Source organism: Ictalurus punctatus, chromosome 7 (assembly GCF_001660625.3).
Source record: "Ictalurus punctatus breed USDA103 chromosome 7, Coco_2.0, whole genome shotgun sequence".
NCBI classification, from domain to species: Eukaryota; Metazoa; Chordata; class Actinopteri; order Siluriformes; family Ictaluridae; genus Ictalurus; species Ictalurus punctatus.
In genome coordinates this window covers 1,832,054-1,850,000 of record NC_030422.2, presented here as the reverse complement: position 1 = coordinate 1,850,000, position 17,947 = coordinate 1,832,054, and the positions used below count along the sequence as shown (strand labels likewise).

Genomic DNA, 17,947 nt, shown 5'->3' with positions numbered 1-17,947 from the left:
AGGCAGGATCTGTAACACATGGATTGTCCGTTGTGCTTCTTTGTCTCTAGCATTTTTACACATGTACATGGTTTCTTTGAACCAGGAATTAAGACATATAGCATATTTTAGCTATAAATCTATGTATATACTTGTTAAAAAGTCATGAATATGAAAATCACAAACACACCAAGAAACTTGACTGTATTATTTTTAAAGACTAATTAGACTTTGCCTATTTAGAAGACGTTATGTTGGTTAAATCCATTCCATTCTTGCTACCCACCAATTTATAGCAATACGCCTCTAGAGTTATAGATTTTCTTAGCTTAACATAAGAATATACATGCTCTGTATGTCTACGTAATTAAGAAGGAAGAAGCACGGAATAAAACATGCCCAAGCAAAAAAGTCACAACCAGAATAGCTATAAGAACAGAGATAAAGGCAATGCATACACTGAACGTTACATCGCAGTGAGTATTAAAAGTCCTGTGACCATGTGACCACGCAAACATACATACATACATATACACACACACACACACACACACACACTAAAGCTCTCACTGCTTGGCTTATGTGCAACTCAGCACACTGGTGGTCTTTCTCTGATATGCTGTGAATAAAGCTACTAGCATGTGCTATTAGCATGTATAAGCCTGGGAAACCCAGTCCCCACTCTGACCACTCCTTCACCAACACCATTTTGTCGAACTGCGTGGGCTGTCTGTATCTGGGTAAAAGGGCATTAGCCACACTGTACAGCTATCTTCATGCTTAAAAGCAAAAAAGTGCACATGCATAACCAGAGATTCTATGAGTAGAGAAAAGCCACTGCTTGAAATATGAATGGAACCGCACATAACATTAAACATGGTGGCTGTATTATGCAAGCACCACTGGCAATTGCTTTAAGACTACACAGAAAGCCCAGCTTCCCTAAAATTTCACTAAAATTCAGCACAGAAATGTTTACCAAAATGTTTACATTATTCAATAATCTTCTTGGAATTCAATATTTTAGTGAATCAAATGATCAAATATCTCACTGCAATATTGTGTTGTTTGTTCATTTAACTGTTTATTTTTTTCTGGTGGACAGTGCAGCATGTGTAAAAATCTCCTTTGAAGCCTGTGACACAGGGATAACAGACACTCAGTGAAACTCGTGCGTCTCTTGATGCTTATTACAGATTTGTATACGAAAAATTTACATTTAACATATTTCTCTTCACTGTATATTAACAGGAAATAGAGATCTTTTGTAAAATGAATGGTTATAGAATGGGCTACACCTGGCTTTGACAGATCTGTAATTTAAATATAATGTGTATTGCTGATCAGGGTTATCACATCGTCACAATCTATGAACTCCATTTCCCAGAACTCAGCACAGCCTACAAACATGACCGCTGTGAACTACAACATCCAGAACTTCTCACACTCTCCTGATTACTGATTACACACCTGGACTCAATCACCTGCACCACCACACTTACATTATATAAGGACTATCAGCACTCACATTCATTGTGAAGTATATAAACAGTTGTGTCCTAATACACCTGATGGGCCCAAGTGGTTTTCTAGTGTTTGCTAGTTTGGTTTTTGACCCAGTTTGTGTGGTATTGTTTTCTTGTCTCTGCCTTGCCTCTTACAGTCTGTTTGCACATTGCATGATCTTTGATTCTGCTACTGCCTATTGATTTGGATTTGTTTGCCTGTGTGATAAACTGCTTTTCTGCATTCGTGCTCGCCTCCATTACATGACAAGGGTAATTTAGGCTATACAGTAGCAAGAACAAGTATGTGTATCCTTTGGAATTTCATGGTTTTCTGCATAAATTTGTCATAAAATGTGATCTGATCTTCATCTAAGTCAGGGGTATTGACAAATATAATGTGTCTAAAAGAATAACACAAAATAAATTCTGATCCCTTATGTCTTAATTGAACACACTCATTCAACATTCAAAATGGCAGCAATAACCTCAACCAGGCACTTCCTGTAGCTGTGGATCAGACCTGCACATAGTTTTAGCCCATTCTTCCTGGAAGAACTGCTTTAGCTCGGTCATATTCTTTGGACGTCTCATGTGTATGGCTTTCTTCAAGTCATTCCATAGCATCTCTATTGGGTTGAGGTCTGGGCTCTGACTCGGCCACTCCAAAAGGCGGATTTTGTTTTTCTGAAGCCATTCTGTTGTGGACTCGCTCCGGTGTTTTGGGTCGTTGTCCTGTTGCATCACCCAACTTCTACACTGTTTCAGCTGACGTACAGACATTCTCACATTATCCTGAAGAATTGTCTTATATACTTGGCAATTCATCTTCCCCTCAATGACTGCAAGCTGGCCAGGCCCTGATGCAGCAGAGCAGGCCCAAATCATGATGTTTCCTCCACCATACTGTACGGTTGGCATGATGTATTCATGATGATATGCCATGCCCTTTCTACACCAGATGTAGTGCTGTGAGTTTTTTCCAAATAGTTCAATCTTAGTTTCATCAGTCCACAAAACATTTTGCCAATACCGCTGTGGAGTGTCGATGTGCTCTTGTGCAAACTTCAGGCGTGCAGCAATGTTCTTTTCAGTAAGCAATGGCTTCCTTCGTGGTGTCCTGCCGTAGATACCCTGCTTGTTCAGTGTTTTGCGTGTTGTAGACTCATGAACAGAGATGTCCGCCAGTTCCAATGATGCCTTCAAATTTTTGGCTGTCAGTCGGGGTTGTTTCTTTACCTCATTGATGAGTCTTCGATGTGCTCTTGGTGTCATTTTGACTGAGCACCCACTTCTTGGTAGAGTAACAACAGTCCCAAAGTGTCTCCATTTGTAGAATGTTTGCCTAACTGTATACTGGTCAATATCTAAAGTCTTTGAAATCAATTTGTGACCCTTACCAACTTTATGTAAATTAACAATTCTTGATCGTAGATCCTCTGAAAGCTCTTTTTGGTGATGCATGGCTCACATAAGCATGTGCTTCTTGTGCAGAGCAAACTCCAAAAGTTTGAGGGATTTTTATCAGTCAAAGTAGCTGTAGTCCACACCTCCGAACTCATTTTCTTAACGATACTCCAGGTGTGCAAATCAAAAGCTTTTTTGAGGTCATTAACTCAAGGGTCCATCCATCCATCCATCCATCTTCAACCCTTTGCTCCTTTTCAGCCTATCCCAAGGAGCATCGGGCACAAGGGGGGTACACCCTGGACAGGGTGCCAGTACTAACTCAAGGGTTCAAATACTTTTTCTACAAGCACTATGAGGTTTTTTTGGTTGTTCTCAATAAAGACATGAGGAATCAGATTTTTTTTTGTGTTATTATTTTAGACACATTATATTTGTCAATACCCTTGATGTAGATGAAGATCAGATCACATTTTATGACAAATTTATTCAGACAACTATGAAATTCCAAAAGGTTCACAGACTTTTCCTGCCACTGTATAAGATCATTATATTTAATTCATTTGCAAGAAATATCAAAGTGACATTTTAACATCTTAAATTAGATTCTTGTATATCTAGTAAAAAAATATGTATTTATTTATTTATTTATTTATTTATTTATTATAACTGTGGTTGAACCTGGTGTGTGTGTCTGAGTGTGAAAGAGGACTCAGGAAGGAGACAAGTGAAGCTTCCAGCTCCCTTTATTCTCTCGGCCACACTCTGAGCACAATTCACAAAACCGGAACAACCAAAAATCCATTTTTATATTTCACGGCTTCTCCACTTCATTCAAGTTCAACTTAAACCAAATAATGTGCAGATGGGTGGTTGGGAACAAACTCTGTAGCTATAATGTTCCTCTATTACTGATGTTATTTTTAACAGTGGAACTATCATAAAGGTAATTTAAGGCAACATTATTAACATAGCTTGATAATTAAATCCAGTTTGGAGTGGATGCAGATTTACTTTAGTTTCTGGATTCATTGATGCAAAGAGACAATATAATAGTTTTTTTTAGAACTTGAAAGTGAATATTTCCCCGTAATTGAATGGACCTGAATTTCCTGCATCAAAAAAGAGTGACAGATTATTTATTATGATTTTTTAGGTTTAACTGACAGCACTTATGGGTTATTTATCTCAAATGATTTCTATTTGATTGTATTTGGTTGAGTTGGAGATTTAACCTCACATTTTCTTTCTGTAAGATAAAAACTAAGAACAATTACTTTTATTAATTTCATACAGCATATAATTATTAATATTAATAAATATTTCAGTTAATTAAGCTTAAGGTACAGTTTTTGTTTATTTTGAGATACTTATTAGGGAGTAGAGGTGCCTCACCTATCCTGTTAGATCTGAAGAGGGTGGGACTACAGATAATCATACTCATCCTGGATATTACCTTCAGTACTTACTCCATGTGTCTGCCGTGTTGAGTGAAAAATCCGGAAACCCACCTTTCCACATCTCAATCATTACCCACTGCAACACTATAGGTACAAACATACCATGGGGTGGGGAGATTAGGGTTAGGGGTGATTAAGATAGACTGGGAAATTTCTGCAGAGATTTCTACTTAGTGTACTATGTTCATAGATGAGGTCGTGAGAGCGTGGTTAGTGTCTCTTTGTGCCTTCAGGAGACCCGTAACCTGCGAGAGAGAAAAGAAAGTGTGAGACAGCTTGAGAGATACGCACAACACACACCCTGACAGCAACATACACAGTGTGAATTTAAACTTGACTGAGTGAAAGCTGTGAGTCCAGTACAGACCAGTTTCTGCTGAGTGTTTTGATTTTGTTGAAAGTGTTTTGAAAAGTGCAGAGTGAATAAACATGAGCCTGGAGCCCCGCTAAAATTCTGCTTGTATCCCGGGTTTCGGCACCACTGTAGAACCCGGTGTGGGAGAGTGTAGAGGAAGACCCGGGAGACAGGCACAAAGAAATACACATAAGTAAACTTGGGCAAATCAGACACAGGTGAGAATCATCAGCGTCAATCGGCGTTACCTGCTGATTCGACCCGCCTCCTGTCCGTCCACAGCCAAAGCTTAACCACGCCCCTGCTGACACAATATTATTTTAGCAATGTACATTTATTTGTTTGTTTCTTTGCTGTGAGATGGCAACACTATCCACTTGTATTGATGTTTAGGCAAAACACAAAGTGTTAAAAAACAAGACCATTTCTAAACCTTCCCAATGTGTCTTCCAGTAAAGATTATATGTGTAGTTTGCATTTTGTGTTCCACTTTTGTCCAAATAATCTTTACTCTCTACATCCATGAAAATAAGTTGATGATGTATATCATTTCCCCATTGCATAAAACAACAATATAATCACTGTTTGTTACTAAAAGTGTCTTAAGAGCTACAGCTTGGCAAAAGAACAGTTACGATTTGGAGGATCGATACCAGCTTCCATTGATGATCACCTTAACTCCAGCAAAGAACGCCAGCTTGCCCTCTTTTCATGCTGCCCCCACCAATGGCCATAGTTGCTTACGAGCATTCATGTCAGCTTTGATCAGAGCTTCCTTAAATCTTAGGTTACGTGTCTTCAACTATTCACAGCTCTTTGCCTGTTTCCATAGGAGTGTGTGCTCTGCTTGAGAACTGGATGATTGTCGGTCTGGGGTCTCTGTTCGGCTCCTTTGCTACTAAACGATGAACAATGTCTACATCCATTGTCTGTCTGACCTTTTCTTCTGGACTGATAACTTCACATATTTCTATCACACACTGCTTAATATTCTCATCTGCCCTTTCCAGAATTCCAGAAATACTTACATACATTGATATCGTTCAGCCTTGTTCAGTCTGTCTTCTAATTCCTTTAACTCTCGTTTGTTTCTTGTACATGTCTCTTTCACAGCTTTCATATCAGGTTTTTAATTCATTGATTTCTTTAAAGGCAAAGTCAAGTGAGTGTTTGAACATCAATACTCACAGTATTCTTCTTGACAGTTTCATCCAGACTATCGGCTCTCTTCTTGATCTTATCTCTTGTTGGATGAGTGGATGACTCACTATGTTGTTTTGAATCTCAAATAGTGTAGGTTCCTTTGTTGTCTCTTTCAATTCCATGCTCTTCAGTGGTGTGTCAGGTAGAGGAGTCAACTATTTGCCCTCTGCTCTTGGATAAGAGTGATCCCTCTCAATAACATTTACCATATCCTCCGTATGAAACGTTGGCTGGTGCTGAGAGGTTTTCTTTTTTTGGAGGAGGAATCCCACTTTACCTGTGCTGCAGTAGACTTGTCAATGATAACTGCCATTTCACTAGATTAGAAACCGAGGTGACACAGCTTGCTCCATGATGCAGTAATGTAAAAAATTAACCAATAGCTTCCAAACATGCTGCAGAACTTTATGTATATTATTTAAAGTATTGTATGACCAAAGTCAATAAACATTCATGGATATTTAGCATCTAAAGCTTAAAAAGCGCTCAGATTAAATAACATTCAACTGCTACAGCCACCATCTTGGGCCACCCCCTTTTTGTTTGCATCTAGGCATGAGGAAGATGGTGGCATGGTTCAATTTCCCAAATGGTGGAGGAGACTGTGTGCTGGAGCGGTCTTTGAATTCAGTGTAGCAGTGCTCCAGCATCCTCTTTCCCCTGGTAGGGTAGGTGATGTGTTGGTGGAAGTTTGGCACTGCACGTTTGAGGTTGGCATTGTTAAAGTCTCCTGCCACCATGATGAGTCTAGTGTTGAGTGAGAGCCTCATGCAGTTCACATAAGGCAGTGTCCATGACCGCCTGAGGTGGAACACAAAGGGCACTGACTATGATCGAGGTACAGTAGATTCCCGAGGATGGTAGAAAGGGTAACATTTGATGGTCGGGAGCTCCAGGTTGGGTGAGCAGGAGTGTGTGAGTAAAACAATGCTCATGCTGTCAACACCCACTGCTGTTTACCATCAGATACACTTCACCTCCCCTTGACTTTCCCGACTCCATTGTTCTGTCCATGTGTGGCAATATTCCAGTGGAGGGAGAAGTTTATCCCACCACTACGCCAAAAATGTGGCATTCCCAAGTGGAGGGAAATGTTTATCCCAAATTCAGTAAATCCAACTACACCACCCTGTGGGAGAACCAGGGAAATACTCCCAAACTAAATGCACACAGATAAGTTTCACCAATCGGGGCAAGGAACATGAGAGTGAGACATGGGTATGAATATAAAAATGTATATTTTATTATGACGACACTTCAGCATCATTTAAAACTTGACAAAATATAAAATCGCTTTCCCATGAAGCACAGTAAGGGTTTTAAAAAACTAAGAACTTCTCCAGGCCCAGGCTTGGCAGGGACAAGGCAGGCCAGCTACAGCTTGAGAGGTCATCCAAACCCACTGCAAGTCACACCAAAAATCACACTGGCTAAACCTTAAGGAAGTTGTGTTGGCACACTGAGCACGCTGTGAAACACAGCGCCGAATAAATGCAGCTAGCCTCCCTCGTCCCACCAAGACACTCTGGCACCTGGAGAGAAAGAAGACATCGATTAACCCAAAGTTACACAGACACTAAACAACAAGACGCAAAAAGACAAGTATATAGACCCTGTGGTGTAAGCTATAACACCCAGGCCTACTGACACCACTACACGAAATAGAGCCGAAATAGGCAGTTGTCAACACCCAAGGAGAACCAGAATTATGGTAAACAGTACAAATGACAATTATGGCCACTATAGCATGGAGACAGTAAGGCTTAACATACACCCTCTCAGTAGTAAAGTGGTTATGTGGAACAAACCTGAAACAGGTTCGAGGCTAGGAAACACTAGTTTTACCATTCTCAGACTACTCACTCTCTTACTATATGTGGTTACAAAACAAACCAGACATACATCCAAAACTAAAGTAAAACAAAATACATAAAACCATGAAACAGAACAGTACATAAAGCAAAACAATCAAGTGAAACGAAACAGTAAATAAAAACAAAACAAGTGTTAAAGCAAAACAGCTGTCAAGGCAAAACAATCCAATAAGCAAAACAGTCATTGAAGCAAAACAGCAGCGGTATCACATGTAGCGTCCCAATGTGAAAAAGGGAGAGGTGCACTTACAATTAGATTGAACAAACAGCAGATGCGAAGTTGTATGATTACTCACAGGTACCGCGGCTCGAAATACACACATATCACTCAGCCACTGGCTAAATGTTGCGATCACTTTCCGTGATCTCTGGCACCAATTCGCCACCAGCGCCGCTCTAAGACTATAAAACCAACAAATTAGCCTTGAGGTGTTTACCTCATTACGCCGTAACAAAGCCTGAACGTACCTGAACGGAAGTGGGAACCGGAAATGCGGGAGCGAGAGACTCGGAATCACCAAGACACCTATCTGCTTACCAAAATAAGGGTCCTTAAATACTCGGGTAGCTCTCATCCTGTTGGTCTGCCGAACCTGTATCCCAAGCAGATCCAATAGGACAGCCAGATCACTTACCCTGCCACACATGCAATAAACATGTTTGTGCACAGTTCCATGTGAATTGTATGTATATCCACTGGGTGGACAGCATAATACACACACACACACACACACACACACACACACACATTCTAGGTTGGCCATAGACATGAATGAAAGGACATGATGTACAGTTGCCATCAAAATTATTCAACCCTCATTGCAAATCAGGTTTACTGTAAAAATGTACAGACTTTTAGCTGTTTGCAATGGACAAATCAAACACAAGCAATTGAAAAAGTTCAACACAACGAATGCTTCCAGTGGTTTCCCCAAAACGCAACTTATAATGATTTCTACAGACTCAAAATTATTCAACCCCCTGAATAGAATCCCTCACAACGTGCACACACACACACACACACACACACACACACACACACACACACACACAATTGCAAACACTTTATAAAATGTAATTTCTCAAGATTTCAGTGATGATGTATACAATTACTGACTGCTACCAATATGTAGCTCTGCACAATTTGCCCCTTCTACTCCGTCCATTAATGGACACATCATGTTCATCAAGAAACACGCGTCAGTGTCACTGTCCTCTAAATAAGATCTGCTCAGTGGCGTTCCTGAAAAGGAACCTTTACAAATAAAGCTGTATCTAATTTGTTAATTAGACACAAATATAAAACTACTGCTAATGTTGTAAATGTAAAATCGGATCTTCATCATTTCATATCAACAGAAAAACCCAAACCGACTGTGAGAGTGAGTCCTCAGAGCTCCGTCTACACTGGAGACAGTGTTACTCTGACCTGTAATCTGAAGTCTAATGGATGGACTTTTCTCTGGTACAAAGATCGAGGCCAAGTAGCTGAAGACACCAACACACTCCATGATACAGTCTCTAATGCAGGAGAAACAGTGTATCAGTGTAAAGCACGCAGAGGAAACTACGACTCAGAGATCAGTGATACAGTTACACTTACAGTTAGAGGTACGTCATGCTTTCTACTTTTTCACTACAGACTTAAAGGAAGACGGTGAAAATGAAATTATTTTATTGTTTCAGTAATTGTTTAAAGAAGTATTATAATTGTGTAATTATGTAACTATATTATATGTTTAATTGATTCTGTATGTGTTTAAAATGTTTTGCTATGTTTCTATAGTGAGACCAAAGCCTGTAGTGAAAGTACAGCCAGCTGAGCGTGTGTTCATTGGGGAAACAGTCACTCTCACATGTGAGAGACAGACTGGAGAATCCTGGCGTTACCTCTGGTATAGAAATAATGAAGAACTCAGTGATGCTGCAGGAAAGAAAACATACACAATCACTGATATTAAAGAGTTTAATAAAGGTGATTATACATGTGAAGGAACACAGTCATCAGACCCTAAATACACACAGACCAGTGATGGTGTTACACTGACTGTATCAGGTGAGTGTTTTATCTCACATATTGTTTATTCCATCAACAGTGAAAAGTGTAGAGGTGTATTTTGTATAGAACACAGTATGTTAGATGCTTTAATGCTGTCAGTGAACTCACTTTAATAAACACTGACTGCAAATCATAGTACCTTATTATAATAAAATTTCTAATAAAAGATGCAGGAATTAAGTGTTTTTGGCTACAAAAAAAAAGAAACTACAGAAAAAGTTCTTAGAACATTATTTGGTTCCCACCCCACCAAAAAAATAACCAAAGGAGAACCATATGCTAATGTTAGGGGAACGTTCTGTTTTGCTGAGTATAAGTTGGACACATGCGCTGAATATCCAATCACATCCAATCACATCAGCCAGTTATCCAATCACATGATTTAGTGAGGAATTTATTAAGTAAATGTGATTCCAGTGTGTGTGTGTATGTGTGTGTGTGTCTAAAGTATATGTTAATAATCATAGGACATTATTTTTAAAGCTCACACAGCTGATGTGATTTTTCATTTAGTAGTTAATTTAGCATGCTACGCTAACGTAAACAATAAGCTAATATTAAGTGACTTACATTTTAGACTCAATAATGTCTGTTTTTGTTCCATTTCACCAGCGAAAATAATTCCAAACAAAGCCACAGCAGGTCCTGCTCCTTTTTTCCTCCTAATTTCTTTTGTGCAAACTTTTTTAAATAAGAGATTCCTTATTTACTTTATTTATTTTCACAAGGGAATTGTTTTATTTGTTTATTTATTTATTTATCTACACACAATGATTTCAAGTTTGAATTATAATAAAGTGTTTGTTCAAGCTAAAAACTGTAAATAATAATAATAATAATAATAATAATAATAATAATAATAATAATAATGTGTAATACCGTGAAACCGTTATATTTTCTGAGACGGTTATCGTACCGTTCAAATCTCATACCGCTGCAACCCTACTCTATTCACCCAGAAAAATAAATTGATGTAGAGTAGAGAGAGATTAGAGACCTGCATCATCACACAGCAGTTATTTTCTGACCCTCACTTCAATCTCAGTGAAGCTTTACATTTAATATCCCTATTTTCATTCTCATCATTTTACTAACTGAAAATTGTAAAATAATTTGAAAGTAGTCATAAGATGTTTAGCGTCATCACAGAGAGAGTAATACTGTTTTACTGTAGAAGTGATTAGTGTAGTAAAGACTTCACATCCTGAACTTGTGTTTCGTTTCTAACAGAAAAACCTAAACCTCAACTCACATCAGATCTTAAAGGAGCTGCACTGACAGGAAACTCGGTGACTCTGTACTGTACAATGACGCCGCAGTCTGCTGGATGGAAGTTTTACTGGATCAAACCCACACAGAGCACTGAGACTGAAACACACTCCTACACCATCTACATCAGCTCAGTTAGAGTCTCTGATGGGGGTCAGTGCAGGTGCAGAGCTGGAAGAGGAAACCCAGTCTACTACACACACTACAGTGATGCATTCTGGGTAAATGTTACTGGTGAGTAAGAGACTTTCTGTTAAGTGATTCTGCACAACACTGAACATATAAACAACATGTGAGCAGAGTCACAATATAGCAACATGTACACAGCTACATACAGAGAACTCTTTCAGCTAAATCATGTTATTAAAGTTAGAGAGAGACAGTGTGAGCACGGCTGAGCAGGGCTGGTGTGAGGTGAGCTGGAAAGCAAGTGGAACAACACTAGTTTAGCTTTGGTAGAAAATGTCACCAAAACCTGTAAAACTCTTTTAACAAGCTGCTCAGAGGCTGTAAAAGGGGCTTCATAAAGTTACTGCTTCAGAAACATCAACATGCTCGAGTGGAGACCTGCCTGAGTGTGAATGAGTGAAGAGGACGAGGGTCGAACTTTTATACTGAACCATTGAGTGTAAGAGGCTGTAGAATCTGACAGAATGAGAGAGATTAGAGACTGAGTGTGTATGAGGAGTTATGAACTGATAACAGGTCTGTGTGTGTGTGTGTGTGTGTGTGTGTGTGTGTGTGTGTGTGTGTGTGTGTGTGTGTGGTGATGAGTAAGGATGTGTATGGAAGAGCTATTATTTTATATATATATATATATATATATATATATATATATATATATATATATATATATATACACACATATATTTCATTAAGTACAGAGGGTAAAAACAGGAATCAGATCATTGCTAGCATACCAGTGTATCTTTTACCTTTAGTTTCTTGTTCCCTTGCTGACACTCAGCGTTCCTAAAGATCTTATGAAAAGATAAACAGGATGGCCAACACACTGTAATTCAGACATTAATAAATAGTGTAGATGTTAATTGTCAGTACAGTGACCTGATTATTTTTAGGGCTGAGTCTGTATTTAAAATTGTGATCTACATTTACTTCATCAGTACTGATTGTTGTCTGTCAGAGCTTAATCATTTACATGTGAGCAGATATACTGTATCTACACTCTGAATAGTTACCTACATTCTGTATTCAATTTTAAAGTGTTAATACTTGTGTAAATAATAGTGATGGAAATGAATTCATTTATAGAAACAGTAGTGATTTTGTTTTTGTTTCTTACAGAGAGTCCTAAACCTGTGGTGATTATAAAGCCTTATACACAGGTGTTCAGAGGAGAGAGAGTGACTTTCAGGTGTGACATACAGGGAGGAGACACTGAGTGGACATACGACTGGTATAGGGACGATAACACATTCTACACATCCCACACAGCACAGGAGTTCAGCATCAGTGATTATTACAGTGGTGAATACACCTGCAGAGGGAGGAGGAGAAGTGACTCTCAGATCTCGAAGACGAGTGATCCTGTTACACTCACTGTATCACGTGAGTCTGTGTGTGTGTGTGTGTGTGTGTGTGTGTGTGTGTGTGTGTGAGAGAGAGAGACAGAATGTATGCTATTACTTATATATGTAAAAGTTATCACTAGTTTCAGATTTTGTTCCAGATTTTATCATATGAATAACACAGTCTCATTATAATGATTTTAAAGCTCCTTTTTTCTATTTTCTTTCGATTTTCACTTTCCTATTTTAAAGTAACTGATTCATTTGATTTGTAAAGAATCACTACAACTTATTAGCTATTCTGATTGGTGTGACATTTTTCCTCAGCTATTATTTAAATTGTTAGAAAATAATTGATATTTAAGAGAAACACATTCTTCTTCACCTAATAGTCAAGCTGATTCTACTGCCAGAGTTTCACTGCTGTGATTTTACTGTAAAGAGTTAAATGATTTAATGACATTATAAAAAAAGACACTAATGTGTGCAGCATGGTTCAGAATTTGAGAAACGATTTATAAACTCACTGTAAACTTTACAATAAACACTGTATCTAATTTCTTAATTAAACACAAAGATAAAACTACTGCTTATGTTGTAAATGTAAAAGCGGCTCTTCATTTCATATCAACAGAAAAACCCAAACCGACTGTGAGAGTGAATTCTCAGAGCTCCGTCTACACTGGAGACAGAGTTACTCTGAACTGTAATCTGCTGTCTAATGGATGGACTTTTCTCTGGTACCGAGATTATTGGCAATCAATTCCCCTGTCTCCTGGAACCAGAAACACCAACACACTTAGTGTAACAGTCTCTAATGAAGGAGAAACACGGTACTACTGTAAAGCACGCAGGGGAAACTACGACTCAGAGATCAGTGATCCAGTTACAATTACAGTGAGAGGTACATCATGTTTTCTACTTTTTCACTACAGACTTAAAGGAAGACGGTGAAAATGAAATTATTTTATTGTTTCAGTAATTGTTTAAAGAAATATTATAATTGTGTAATTATGTAACTATATTATATGTTTAATTGATTCTGTATGTGTTTAAAATGTTTTGCTATGTTTCTATAGTGAGACCAAAGCCTGTAGTGAAAGTACAGCCAGCTGAGCGTGTGTGGGCTACTGACCCTGATCTGTGTGTGTGTGTGTGTGTGTGTGTGTGTGTGTGTGTGTGTGTGTGTGTGAGAGCGAATGTGTGTGTGTGTGTGTGTGTGAGAGTGTGAGCAGTCTGGCTGTGCTGTTACACACCTACAGTATATAAAATAATCGTAGGACATTATTTTTAAAGCTCACACACCTGATGATACATTTAATATCCCTATTTTCATTCTCATCATTTTACTAACTGAAAATTGTAAAATAATTTGAAAGTAGTCATAAGATGTTTAGCGTCATCACAGAGAGAGTAATACTGTTTTACTGTAGACGTGATTAGTGTAGTAAAGACTTCACATCCTGAACTTGTGTTTCATTTTGGTAAAAGGATCATCCATTTTTAAACCAGTCTGACTGTCCATAAAATAGTTTGTTGGTGTGTGTTGGGGCAGTGTGAACATGACCGTCATGTTTCCCAACATTCTAAATCCAACAACCGACTTTTAAAAGATGGTGATTGTCAGCGTCTGTCTGTGCAGTGTGAACCACGCTTAAGAGGCTGTACAATCTGAAAGAATGAGAGAGATTAATAACAGGGGTGTGTGTGTGTGTGTGTGTGTGTGTGTGTGTGTGTGTGTGTGTGTGTGTGTGTGTGTGTGTGTCTGTGCAGTGTGAACCGCGCTTAAGAGGCTGTAGAATCTGAAAGAATGAGAGAGATTAATAACAAGGGTGTGTTTGTGTGTGTGTGTGTGTGTGTGTGTGTGTGTGTGTGTGTGTGTGCAGACATGCAGTGATGAGTAAGGATGTGTAAATCAGAATTATTGTATTCTAGCACTATTTGTTCTTCTTTTTATTAAATAGACCTGTTAAAACTGTGATTAAATTATACTCAGTCAGTTATTTCTAGTATTATTGTGTATCTTTTACCTTTAGTTTCTTGTTCCCTTGCTGTCACTCAGTGTTCCTAAAGATGAATATTCAGGAAAACAGGATGAAAACACACTGTAACTCAGACATGAATCAGTAGTGAAAAAGATCTAAATCAGGGGTCTCAAACTCAAATTGCCCTGGGGCCACTTTTGGTACCGTCATCTCATAGGTGGGTCGCAAGAGCATTAAAGTACTCCAAGAAAGTGCAATATTCTCAAAATGTACTTTTAAAAATTACCATTACCAAATATTTTATTAAACAAATTTAGTAGTCGTAAACATAACCATAACAATACCATAACAATAACTTGGTACCAATTTCAACATAAATGTAATTGTTCACAAACACACACACACACACACACACACACACACACACACACACACACACACACACACACACACACACACAGATTTTTGTTTTGTTTTAATTCTTGCCAGACGCCTGACAGCGCTTCTTCTCACACAATTGAGATACATTTGCCCAGATTGTAGAGGTTGTAGTCGAAACCCTAAGTACAGCTTCAAGATGGGCGTCAGTAATCCTGGACCTGTACTTGCATTTATTAAAGTTCATTGTTGAGAAACGTTTTTCACACAGATATGTGCTTCCAAAAAGGCACAATAACCGACTGAACATTTTTAACAGTTCTGGGAAGGATGGAGGCAAGTCTCTCAGAAATTGTCCAATGAGATCTGCTTTTCCCTGTGCCTCCCTGAATTTAGTTTTTAGTTCACTGTTACACTGCAAGTCAATAAGTTCCATTTGCAAGACACTTGGGACACTCTGCACATCAACTGAGAACGGGTCTGCAAACAGCTGGAAAGTGTTACGGTGTGCCTTGAAATCAGCAAAGCGCTCATCGAATTCCTGCAGTAGGTTGTCAATAGCAGATGTATATTTATCACCAGGGAATGATGTTCCCTCCTCCACAAGAGATCTGCATGATGGGAAATGGCTAAGGTTTTTTGCAGAAACCTGACATTTCCACAATCTCAGTTTTATGGAGAAGTCTTTCACATTTTCATAAGCTGCTGTGATGAGCTGATCAGGGCCCTGGAGCTTCAGGTTAAGGATGTTTAGCTCATGTGTTACACTAAACAAAAAAAAAACACTGGGTAGTCCATCTTTCTTGAAACAGTCCGTGTTCATCATCCACCTTACTTTTTGATTTTGACAGCAACATTTTTGTTCTTTAGCACCTTGCGTGCATTTTGGCCAACTTTGACCTTTACCATAACAAACAGAATGCATTAAAAAAAAAAAAAAACAGAATTGTGTTTTTATTTTAATTATTTCAAAAGGGTAGCTTAAATTGCCATGGAAGTGCTATAAAATATCATTAGATTTGGCGGGCCAGATTATATTGTTTTTTTTACATCCTGTCATGGGCCGAACTGAGGGGGCCTGAAGTGGCCCCCGGGCCGGGAGATTGAGACCCCTGAAAATGATCAGAACAGTAACTCGATTAATTTTAGGTTTGAGTTAGTTTTCCTAACTGTGATCTACATTTACTTCATTAGTAGTGATTGTTAAAATGACTCAGTCCACCTCTGACAGAACTTAATCATTTACATGTGGCAGATATACTGTATTCCATTTTAAAATCTTACTACTCATTTCAATAATGCTGTTGGGAATTAATTCATACATAAAGAAGTACTGATTTTCTTTCTTTTTTTAACACAGTGAGACCTAAAGCTGTGGTGATTATAAAGCCTGATAAACATGTGTTCAGAGGAGAGACTGTGACTCTCAGATGTGAAATACAGGGAGGAGGAGACACTGAGTGGACATACAGCTGGTATAAGAAATATAACACACTCTACCCATCCCGCACAACACAGGAGTTCAGCTTCAGCTCAGTTAGAAATGATGACAGTGCTGAATACACCTGCAGAGGGAGGAGAAGTGACTCTCAGAGCTCAGAGATCAGTGATGCTGTTACACTGACTGTATCAGGTGAGTGTGTGAGTTTATGTTATTATTTTTTGTTATAATATGCTATTAATTTAATTTTATTATATATAAAGTATTTCAATAATTTCAGCTTTCAGATTTGTTCCAGATTATTTTTCAATGAGCTACACTGTAACTGAGTCTCATTACAATAACTATACAGCTTCCTTCTGTTTACTCTTAATTTTACTCTTAACTTTTTTTTCACATCTTAAAGACTAATTCTCTTCATTACTGGTTAAGACAGGAATCATCACTTATTAGTCAGTCTGATTGGTGGAACATCAATTCACCTTTAACTGAATTTGAAATTGTTAGGAAATAACTGATGTATAAGAAACATGTTCTTCACCTAATAGTCAATCTGATGCCACTGTCATGATTCTGCATGTTTTTCTGGATTGATAAGTGAACGTAAGTTATATTACTGAGGCCTTGCAGTGGAAGTGCTTGATAGAAAATACATGACTTCATTCATGTGACATCATCAGGATCAGGAGGGTTACTTTAAAAATGTATTCCTTTACAGTTACAAATAACTTCCTAAAAATGTAATCAGTAACGTAATCCAAGTGTCACAATATGAAAGTAATGTAATCTGATTACTTTTAGATTACTTCAAGGTCAAGTATGTAAATAAAGTCAAGAGAAAAGCAATATGATCTAAAATACTTTTATTTATAGCTTATTTTAGAGTTTAAAGTCATGTCCAATGTTTGGATCTGTTTAAATAAAATAAAATAAAATAAAAGATCACTGTCCCTGATGCAGGTAACATTACATCACAAAAGTTGGGGTGACCATATTCTGGTTTTCTAAAAAGAGGACACCTTTTGTTTTAATTTTTTTACTGCATTCTTTTGAATATCCATGGAATAAAATAAAACATTAGATGCTACGGGTGTACCTCCTGCCAATATTTACACATTTTACTGGCCATGTATACGATAATGTACTGTTATGTAATATTTATGCAGAAATAGAAAATTCTAAATGGTTTACAAAAGTTCAAGCAGCACTGTAGGTACAAACAAACCAGCTGACTAGGGCGTACAGAGGCTGAAAGCACTGTGTGGGGACTCGGGACTTTTACACTTGAAAATACAGGTTCATTTCTTCCACCAGCGTCATCTGCAAATTTAACAAATATATATATATTTTTTTTTTAAAAGGCAACTTAAGTAAGATTTAGATCAGAATTAGATGAACAATTAAATAAATAAATAAACTTTACTATAAAGGCCTTTAAAATCATGAAGTCTGTGCATGGCTGTGTCTAGTGATCTGATGTTACACACAACACCAAAAAAAATC

General features: G+C 38.0%; 2 protein-coding genes and 1 long non-coding RNA gene across 5 annotated transcripts in view; 2 read left to right on the top strand and 1 right to left on the bottom strand.

The window, feature by feature from the left end:
• The window catches only part of LOC108261553 (titin), a 102,181-nt gene that overhangs the window by 71,840 nt on the left and 12,394 nt on the right, over positions 1 to 17,947 (top strand). The window lies entirely within an intron of this gene.
• LOC108261494 (carcinoembryonic antigen-related cell adhesion molecule 5) overlaps positions 1 to 17,947 on the top strand; it is a 31,566-nt gene that overhangs the window by 9,211 nt on the left and 4,408 nt on the right. For 2 of the 3 annotated variants that reach the window (XM_053681384.1, XM_053681383.1), the window contains exons 4-9: positions 9,143 to 9,394; positions 9,570 to 9,839; positions 11,073 to 11,345; positions 12,417 to 12,680; positions 13,275 to 13,544; positions 16,364 to 16,636. In XM_053681384.1, coding sequence (XP_053537359.1) covers positions 9,143 to 9,394; positions 9,570 to 9,839; positions 11,073 to 11,345; positions 12,417 to 12,680; positions 13,275 to 13,544; positions 16,364 to 16,636 — 1,602 coding nt within the window. The remainder of the gene's footprint in view (positions 1 to 9,142; positions 9,395 to 9,569; positions 9,840 to 11,072; positions 11,346 to 12,416; positions 12,681 to 13,274; positions 13,545 to 16,363; positions 16,637 to 17,947) is intronic. The other variant, XM_053681385.1, reaches the window with a different exon arrangement.
• Positions 7,129 to 8,245, bottom strand: LOC108261495 (uncharacterized). Its single transcript, XR_001811513.3, has 2 exons — positions 8,034 to 8,245; positions 7,129 to 7,441 (listed from the first exon to the last, which is right to left on the bottom strand). It is a non-coding gene; the product is annotated as an uncharacterized LOC108261495 (long non-coding RNA).